This window comes from Branchiostoma floridae, chromosome 3, assembly GCF_000003815.2.
Source record: "Branchiostoma floridae strain S238N-H82 chromosome 3, Bfl_VNyyK, whole genome shotgun sequence".
NCBI classification, from domain to species: Eukaryota; Metazoa; Chordata; class Leptocardii; order Amphioxiformes; family Branchiostomatidae; genus Branchiostoma; species Branchiostoma floridae.
Genome location: NC_049981.1, coordinates 33,407,367 through 33,417,655, shown reverse-complemented (window position 1 = coordinate 33,417,655; position 10,289 = coordinate 33,407,367). Strand labels below are relative to the sequence as shown.

At 43.8% G+C, this 10,289-nt stretch overlaps 1 protein-coding gene across 1 annotated transcript in view; it reads right to left on the bottom strand.

Moving 5' to 3' along the window:
• LOC118411884 (protein transport protein Sec24A-like) overlaps positions 1 to 10,289 on the bottom strand; it is a 22,665-nt gene that overhangs the window by 10,591 nt on the left and 1,785 nt on the right. The window contains exons 3-13 of the mRNA XM_035814376.1: positions 10,021 to 10,286; positions 9,035 to 9,121; positions 8,154 to 8,249; positions 7,883 to 7,959; positions 4,699 to 5,160; positions 4,171 to 4,334; positions 3,597 to 3,699; positions 2,412 to 2,538; positions 1,695 to 1,804; positions 995 to 1,226; positions 217 to 272 (exon numbers count right to left, since the gene is read on the bottom strand). Of these exons, the coding sequence (XP_035670269.1) occupies positions 217 to 272; positions 995 to 1,226; positions 1,695 to 1,804; positions 2,412 to 2,538; positions 3,597 to 3,699; positions 4,171 to 4,334; positions 4,699 to 5,160; positions 7,883 to 7,959; positions 8,154 to 8,249; positions 9,035 to 9,121; positions 10,021 to 10,286 (1,780 nt within the window). The remainder of the gene's footprint in view (positions 1 to 216; positions 273 to 994; positions 1,227 to 1,694; positions 1,805 to 2,411; positions 2,539 to 3,596; positions 3,700 to 4,170; positions 4,335 to 4,698; positions 5,161 to 7,882; positions 7,960 to 8,153; positions 8,250 to 9,034; positions 9,122 to 10,020; positions 10,287 to 10,289) is intronic.

Below are 10,289 nucleotides of genomic sequence, written 5' to 3'. Positions count from 1 at the left end.
ACCTGAGATTGCATCTGCGGCTTTCTAACTGTAAAGAAAATACTCTTCCCTCATTGCCATTACACCAGAAGTTGCATTATCATTATATACACTGTTTCTGTTTCTTTGCTTGTTACCATCCACAACACCAATATACTACCATCATGATACTTGCGAATGTGCAAGTCTGTGTTTTACTTCAGTTTAACCACACGTTATGCTGTTTGTATTTCTCACCTCTTTTGACTCCTGCAGGTTGACCAGGAGGTTGTCAGGGGATGGCAGGAAAACATCTGGGGCAAAGGTTAAAGGGCAAGGGTTAAATGTAAACAAAACTCTTATACATCATCATCATCATAATTGTCTCAGGGTAAAGGTCACTCCAGAAGGAGAAATTCTAAGTGTTAACATTTCTGTTTAGAAAAATATGATCAGAGAGGAAAACGTGAACTGAGCAAAGAAACACATGGAGGTACACAAACAGACATGCCCCAAAAATACTTATTTGGGGAGATGTAAAAATCATAGGAAACAAATTTTTTTTAGCATATCCATTCATAGTTATGGTACAAAACCTAATTTTCTACTGATCTGCTCAGTGTTACTAAGAAAAGGAAGTGGATGCTGCCAGAAACGACTCACCATTTCTGAAATCATATCCAGTTGCTTGGGTACTTTAACTATTATTTGTTGTACCTTATCACCTGGATGTCCAACCTTCATCGACAAACCAAAAACCAAACCAGGTAGATAGCAGTTCTATCCAGTTGCTTGAGTAACTACTTTTTGGCAAATCAGGCAGATACCTTCTGTGTCTGACACAATGAGCATCTGTGGCTGTGACAGTAAAAATCATAGAAAACTTAGACAACAAGTTCCTCAGCAGCTGTAAAACAAAGACCCCCTTCTGTACCTTCCGTATCAGACACGATGAGCATCTGTGGCTGTGACAGTAAAAATCATAGAAAACTTAGACAACAAGTTCCTCTGCAGAAGTAAAACTAAGCCCCCGTACCTTCTGTGTCTGACACGATAAGCATCTGCGGCTGGGACAGCCCCTCGGCCAGGTTGTAGAAGTGCAGCACCTTATCGAAGGTCAGCAGGCCGATGGAGGTCCGCGCGTCGCCCGGTAATCTCTCCAGCTCGTCGAGCAGCACGCGGCAGAACGAGTGCAGGTACCCCATCTCCACGGCATTGTGGGATACGTCCAGCACGAAGAGGTACACGGCCGGCTGTGGCGGCCTCAACTGGAGGGGGAAGATGGAGGAAAACCATTCATTTTTTAAAATCTTATTTACTCTCTGTTTCAATGTCTGTCGCTCTCCATAGTTTGTACTTATTCGTACAATGTATGAATTCATCAGACATTAAAATGTCCAGGGTTTAAGATACCATCTGCACATGCAGGTCAGTACAGCTAAAATAGGGGCAGTATTTCTTTTATGTATCATTCCCGGATATAGCATGTGCCAAGATTTGAATGGTACTGCTAGGAACATTTTCTAAACGTTTTTGATGGACTGAAAAGTGAAAAGCAAAGAAATGAGTTGTGTAGGCAAAATGTGCCTGTTTCAGGTGAATTTCCCATGCTATTTCAACCAGTTTATATGTTAGTATGCAGAAAAAGAAGGTATTCAGCCCGGGCAAAAAATCATTTATCATGTAAAATGGAAAAGCAAGGAATTTCGAGCCATGTTTCCTCACACTAAACTCACCATGTATTCTGAAGGCGCTATAAACTCTATGGTTGAGTTCTGGACCTCTGGTCTCTTGTGTGGTTCTCCGTAACTCTTGGTGAGAGGGTTGTACATAAACTCCTCTGGTACTGAAAAAAAACACCAGAAAAAAATTCAGCCATGTATCCATGAGCTGTAGATTTGCTCAAAGCTATAAGAGAGGTCCCCTTTAAACCTGTTTGAAATGCGTTAAGGTTTACTGGCAATGTTTACTAGGGGGGTTAGAGATTAACACAAAATCTTCTACCCTAAAGCAAATATTGCTTACATAAGTTATAGGCAACGTATCTGTATCTCTATAGGTTTACCATTCGTAAGTGTAAGTTACTGTAACACTCCAGCTTCTATATCTTAGGGGGTCACAATCTTTGAATCTATAGCAGAGATTGCTTACTGGCAATACGACCAGGAGGGGTAACAGATATACTCACAATTGCTATCCCTATAGAAAAGACTGCCTACATGGGGTACAGGAAAAACTCACAATTGTTGACCCTATAGCAAATGAGCCCTAGAGGGGTAAGAGAATAACTCACAATGGTTGACCCTATAGTATAGCAAATGAGCCTTACAGGGGTAAGGGAATAACTCACAATCGTTGACCCTATAGCAAATGAGCCCTAGATAGGTAAGAGAATAACTCACAATGGTTGACCCTATAGTAATGAGCCCTAGAGGGGTAAGGGAATAACTCACAATCGTTGACCCTATAGCAGAGATTGCACTTCCACCTCCTGCTGTCAATGAAGGTGACGAAGGGGTTGATGTACGTCCGACACGAGCGACAGCGAACGATCACGCTGGACGTGATCACGGGCAGATGCTGCAAGGGACAAGGCAGTCAGAGATGGCAGACTTCACCCCCTCATACATCCCCCCCCCCCAGACACACAGACAGATGAGCAAAAAACAATACTTCACCACGAAATCAAAACTGCTTTGTGACAAAGCAGCACAAACGTGCAACTTTGCAACAGTTGAATTTCTCACAAATTGGGAAAAAAGAGGCCATGTTTGGCCAAATTTGGAACTTGACAATGAGAAAAATTCGAGTTAACATTGGAATGGAATTAAAACAATGAAAATTTGTCTGAATTAGAAAAGAGTTTACAACTGCGAGAACACAAATTCACAAAGTTTGCAACAATTGAAATTGTCAAAGATTTGAGAAAAAAAGAGAAATCCTGGCTGAATTTTGAACAACTTCCCAATGGAAAGAAAATCAAACTAATATTTCAACATTTTTTTATCAGCCAGCTTGTGTACCGCGGTGCACGGCTGCAGGCTGGGCCTCCTGCCTGACTGGTCCCTACATCTCCTCCTCTGACAACCAACACACTGCAGGCAACCCAGAACATACACACCCGTCAGATTGGTCTGCAGAAACTGCACAGGGTTTTCAAAGAACTGCACATCTGGTTATATTCGCTGGGACCTAATTTCACTGTAGGAAGGGTCAACCTTCGGGGGTGTTCTAAGTTTGCTGTTGAAACAATTTCGTAGCACAGTATTGAAACAGGAAAAACATACTCGCAAAAGGAAAATCACCCTAACATACAACCTTGCTAGTGCCTGAACCAAGCCACAACCACACTCAAATTTATGAATGAAGGAATGATTGAATGGATCTTGTACAGATTGATGAAATCTCTACTCACTGCTGACAGAACCTTGAGTAAATGAATGAATGATTGAGTGAAAGAGTACTACATTCGGACAGATCCTTGAGTAAATGAATGATTGAGTGAGTGAAAAAGTACTACATTCGGACAGATCCTTGAGTGAGTAAATGAATGAATGATTGAGTGAAAGAGTACTACATTCGGACAGATCCTTGAGTGAGTAAATGAATGAATGAGTGAGTGAGAGAATAGTACTTACGGAGAGGTCCTTGAAGGGATGCAGCACGATGCCCAGTGGCAGTTTGCACTTGTTCAGCAGGTTCTGGTTCTGTGGCAGAGTTGTCAGGGTGCACCGGAACAGGCTGGAGAAGGGGGAGGGGGGCAACAACAGGCTTTTACTCTGTAGGAGAGTCAGCTTGGACCAGGTTAACTCAATGAACAGTAGAGATCATTACCAATATCCCTCACAACTTTTCACACTGCACATGCGGCCTTCCAATCGTGAAGTAGCCTATTGCTTGTCGATCTAACTCTGGACTCCACTATACCACTGCACAATAGGGGTATTCTAACTGCGGACTGGGCTATACCGCTGTATAATATATAACAGGGGTGTTCTAACTCGGGATTAGACTGTACCACTGTATAATAGGGGTGTTCATACTCGGGGCTGGTCTATACCACTGCATAATAGGGATGTTCTTACTCTGGACAGGGGTATAACACTGCATAAAAGGGGTGCTCTCACTCTGGACAGGGCTATACCACTGCATAAAAGGGGTGTTCTTATTCGGGGCCTGGGCTATACCACTGCATAATAGGGGTGTTCTTACTCGGGACTGGTGTTGACTTTCTTCAGGTCGTCCCTCAGGTTGGCCTTGGGTGGTTCGACCGGTTCCGTTGGGCAGATGTTCCGGTTCTGCAGCAGGTTGACCGCCCGCGACTCGCCGCCCTGAACCGTCAGTCGGCCAAACGGACCCGCAAGGTCATTGGGGGTCTGTGGGGTCAAAAAAAGTTTTACAACAACCGTGAAAAGTTTCTTCAGGTTGGTAGGTCACCGAAACGTCGGTGAGAATAAAGCATTGGTTGTGTAAAAATGGTCTCTTTATTCAGTTTAACAACATGTTCTTTATGTTGCAGGCAACACATTGTTAAATTTATGGGGGACAAGCTCTGGTCACGCCAATTCTAGCGTAAGACTGAAATTAATATTTCGTTGATTCAAGTTGATACCAACAGTACTTGAACTATAAATACTGATGTTGAACACAGACTACTTGTAGTATGTATAATACACCAACTGCATCTTCGGTAAGACTATCTACAGTGAGAGGTCGGGGACAGTCTGTAGCGGTCCTTACCTGCTGCATCTGTTGTCCGTACATGCCAGGCTGCTGCCCTGGGGGTGGGGGCATTCCCCCCTGGGGCATGGGGGGTCTCTGCTGACCTGGAGGGGGGAGGCCCCCCTGGAACTGTCCCATACTGGTGGGGGGTGGGGGCATGCCACCCTGCTGCTGTGAGGAGGGGGGAGGGGGTACACCCCCCTGGTACTGCCCCATACTTGAGGGGGGTGGGGGCATGGATCCTTGTGAGCCCGGGGGCATCATCCCCTGTCCCCCAGGGGGTCCGTAGCCTTTACTGCTGGGAGGGGGTGCTGTGCCCATGCTGGTGGGGGGAGGGGGGACCTGGCCATAGGGTGCATAACCCGAGGGTGGGGGCTGTGCACCGGGGGGTGGTGGGAAGCTCCCCTGGGTGCTGGGGACTGGTGCCATGGTCCCGCTCACCCTGACCGGCTGCTGCCCTCCTGATGATGGTATTGACGGCTGGAGGGGGCGGAAAGTGAAGCCATCATGAAACGTGCAACAAACAACATGTCAAAGCATCATATATAGTAGAGTAGATTCATCCCTCAAGCTACCGACATGTTGCACACTGCAGTCGTCCCGCAAAAAGACATCTGGAGCCGCATAGTTCAAGTTTTGAACTTTTATTCAGCCTGTCGGCCAAACTAGTTTCGCTATGTACAGCTTCTTCAGTGGCTACAGGCTAAATGACCAAACAACCTGTCAAAGTATCTGTATACACTGTTACAATTCATGTGCTGCAGGTACTGTCAATCTTCACATGTTGGCGATGGTGCTTTTCTTCATGGTGACCTTTTTACAACAAATTCATGCCAGCAAGAATGAGCATTTCAAATGTATAACTATTAAACTACAGTAGATTCCATTGCTAATTTGAAACAAATGGAACAAATTGATTAAAACCTTTTCTCCAGCTGTAAATTAGAACATTGGCAGAAATTCTACTTGCAATTTTGCAAAACCTTCTGTGAATTCCCAAGTTGTTGTTCCTACCTTATCGCAACATGAGCTTTTTAAACATGTCCCAGAGTTTCCTGTGTAACACCTAACCTGAAGATTCTGTGAGAAATCTCTAACCACAAACTCACATCTTGTGTGTAACACCTAACCTGAAGATTCTGTGAGAAACCTCTGACCACAAACTCACATCTTGTGTGTAACACCTAACCTGAAGATTCTGTGAGAAATCTCTGTAACCACAAACTCACATCTTGTGTGTAACACCTAACCTGAAGATTCTGTGAGAAATCTCTGTAACCACAAACTCACATCTTGTGTGTAACACCTAACCTGAAGATTCTGTGAGAAATCTGTAACCACAAACTCACATCTTGTGTGTAACACCTAACCTGAAGATTCTGTGAGAAATCTCTGTAACCACAAACTCACATCTTGTGTGTAACACCTAACCTGAAGATTCTGTGAGAAATCTCTGACCACAAACTCACATCTTGTGTGTAACACCTAACCTGAAGATTCTGTGAGAAATCTCTCTAACCACAAACTCACATCTTGTGTGTAACACCTAACCTGAAGATTCTGTGAGAAATCTCTGTAACCACAAACTCACATCTTGTGTGTAACACCTAACCTGAAGATTCTGTGAGAAATCTCTGTAACCACAAACTCACATCTTGTGTGTAACACCTAACCTGAAGATTCTGTGAGAAATCTGTAACCACAAACTCACATCTTGTGTGTAACACCTAACCTGAAGATTCTGTGAGAAATCTCTGTAACCACAAACTCACATCTTGTGCGTAACACCTAACCTGAAGATCATGTGAGAAATCTCTGTAACCACAAACTCACATCTTGTGCGTAACACCTAACCTGAAGATTCTGTGAGAAACATCTGACCACAAACTCACATCTTGTGTGTAACACCTAACCTGAAGATTCTGTGAGAAATCTGTAACCACAAACTCACGTCTTGTGTGTAACACCTAACCTGAAGATTCTGTGAGAAACCTCTGACCACAAACTCACATCTTGTGTGTAACACCTAACCTGAAGATTCTGTGAGAAACCTCTGTAACCACAAACTCACATCTTGTGTGTAACACCTAACCTGAAGATTCTGTGAGAAACCTCTGACCACAAACTCACATCTTGTGCGTAACACCTAACCTGAAGATCATGTGAGAAATCTCTGTAACCACAAACTCACATCTTGTGTGTAACACCTAACCTGAAGATTCTGTGAGAAATCTCTGTAACCACAAACTCACATCTTGTGTGTAACACCTAACCTGAAGATTCTGTGAGAAATCTCTGTAACCACAAACTCACATCTTGTGTGTAACACCTAACCTGAAGATTCTGTGAGAAATCTGACCACAAACTCACATCTTGTGTGTAACACCTAACCTGAAGATTCTGTGAGAGATCTGTAACCACAAACTCACATCTTGTGTGTAACACCTAACCTGAAGATTCTGTGAGAAACCTCTGACCACAAACTCACATCTTGTGTGTAACACCTAACCTGAAGATTCTGTGAGAAATCTGTAACCACAAACTCACATCTTGTGTGTAACACCTAACCTGAAGATTCTGTGAGAGATCTGTAACCACAAACTCACATCTTGTGGGTAACACCTAACCTGAAGATTCTGTGAGATATCTCTGTAAACACAAACTCACATCTTGTGTGTAACACCTAACCTGAAGATTGTGTGAGAAATCTCTGACCACAAACTCACATCTTGTGTGTAACACCTAACCTGAAGATTCTGTGAGAAATCTGTAACCACAAACTCACATCTTGTGTGTAACACCTAACCTGAAGATTCTGTGAGAAATCTCTGACCACAAACTCACATCTTGTGTGTAACACCTAACCTGAAGATTCTGTGAGAAGTCTCTGTAACCACAAACTCACATCTTGTGTGTAACACCTAACCTGAAGATTCTGTGAGAAACCTCTGACCACAAACTCACATCTTGTGTGTAACACCTAACCTGAAGATTCTGTGAGAAATCTGTAACCACAAACTCACATCTTGTGTGTAACACCTAACCTGAAGATTCTGTGAGAAATCTCTGTAACCACAAACTCACATCTTGTGTGTAACACCTAACCTGAAGATTCTGTGAGAAACCTCTGACCACAAACTCACGTCTTGTGTGTAACACCTAACCTGAAGATTCTGTGAGAAATCTCTGACCACAAACTCACATCTTGTGCGTACTGTCTCCTCCCTGCCTGGCTGGTGGGCGCACCGCTGGGAGGGCCCATCTGGGTGCCAGGGGGTCCTACAAAATAACAACACATCTCTTAAGGCTCTGACTTACACATGGGAACTGAAGTTCATCTATTTCTACTACATAATCCTCCATCAATGAATAAGTTTTCAAAATATCTTTAATAGTGTTTAAGTAAACATAAACACAGGTCAGCGGCACCCCTGTGCCAAGGATGGTACACCCCGGGCTGTACCATTCCTTACCGGGGAAGGACGTCATGACTCCGCCTCCCTCGATGGCGTCAAAGTTCTGCGTGGGGATGGGGGAGGGCGCGGTGGACGACCTTGCAGAGGGCGGACCTGTGAAGGGTCAAGGTCAAGAACAGGGTTAGCAAAACAAACTCACAACCGTGGGCAGTTGGAATTTGAAAAGTTAGTTGTGTAAGAGGAGAAGACTCAGATAAGAAACTTTGCTTTTTGTCAAATCCTCGTTAAATAAATGTGAATAAAAAAAAAGTTAGTTCCAACTTCCAGGCTTTTCCTTATGCGACTGTTGGAGGTGTTGTTGACAACGGTGTAAACTTTATGTTTCAACCAGTAACATCTCATGTCGCATTTTCTTTAGACTTAATATAAATATTTATTTGTTAAGGATCTGACACAGACATTGTGACAGTTTGTCCAGGAACTCAGCTCATTCACATCTCTCTACTTCTGTATTCCCACGCATCATTACTTTAGATAAGAGTAGAAAGTGAATCTTTTTAAACATTGCACACTAGAGACTGCACAACACGAGTAAGAGACAGAGAAGTACAAAGATTTCCACTAAAGAGAGAAGGAGGGTGGAAAAACAGGTAAAACAGACGTGTATTTCACACACAGGGTGCAGGATGAAATGCTAGGTTGTTTCCAAACCAAACGACTATGCTCCATAACCATAATATTGATAATTGAGTACATATCAAAATGGGAAAATCGACACAACAAACAGTGCCAATATCATACCTTTAGAACCAAAGCAACCTGAGAAAGATTAAAAACATAGCCTAGGAAAGTCCAGGAGAGACTGAGATAGACCCACGTAAAACCCAGCCTTTAATATCTAACCCACGTAAAACCCAGCCTAGCGTCCCTGCACCTACCTGAGGACCCGGGTGTGTCCCCGTGACCCGTGGGTTGGTAATATGGGGTGAGGTGGGTGTTTGCCTGGGTTAGCGGGGCCACGGTCGCTGCATGCAAAGCACGGGCAGGTTTAGACTCATGCAGTAGCAACAGTACATCATCTACGTTAGACATCCAGGTAAGCAATATTCAAATACAATTCAATCTCTACAACTGGATAAAAAACGGATATTTACTTCCGGATGTTTCGAGTGACATCCATCACTCTAGTGATGCTGAAGAAGAGTGATGGATGGATTCACTCGAAACGTCCGGAAGTAAATATCCGTTATTTATCCAGTTGTAGAGATTGAATTGTATTTAAATAGTACATCACCTAATCTTCTTTCTCTGAATTAACTATTATTGTCAGGTTTCATCAACATTAAAAGATTTAGTTGTCCAAAAAGCCTCAAGCAGCAAAGCCTGTCTCTATGCAGTAAGAAAACAGTTTCCTATGAGCCTCTTTAGGCCAAATGTGAGGCCAAATGTACTATATATATATGTAATTACCTGTTTTGGAAAACCCCTCTTAGCTTAGTGGAACTAGAACTCCTTCAACCAATAAACCTTCCTAATTTCTACATCAAGATCTAGAAATACCCACAGGATATGGATATCATTATAGTATATCTACATGTCTTCATTTTGCAAAAGGGCTTGCTGAATCTTAAACCTGGTACAATCTGGACGATACAGTATAATCTATAAATAAATGATGACATATGAAAGTAAACAAATGTGTGGGGATGATATGGAGATTGTACATACTACCATAGGACAGACATGGTACAAGGGTTTGGGGTAAGTACAAAACATGTAATGAACATTTTGATACATTGTGCTGTACATGGCACATGCAGCCATAGGATGGACACATGATGTAACAGTACAGAAATAAACAAAAAATCTGCGGCAGATTAATCTGTTGTTTGAGTGTAGATAGGAGACGAGTACAAGATCTCACCTGTTGGGGGCCCAGGCTGCCTCGGACCTGTGGGTGGGGGGGCCAGACCCTGGGGCGGTCCATACTGCTGACCTGCGGGGGGAGGTCCGGCGGGCCTCTGCTGGGGGGTGTAGGTCTGTCCGGGTAGGGGAGGGGGAGGGACGCCACCCTGCCCACCCCTGCTGGATGGTACAGTCTGGTTTGGCTGGCTGCTAAAGGATGTGTGAGGCGGGAGAGTCGAATTTGCTGGAGGGGGGGCCTGACTGGAGTAGGGGTGTCCCATTGACCTG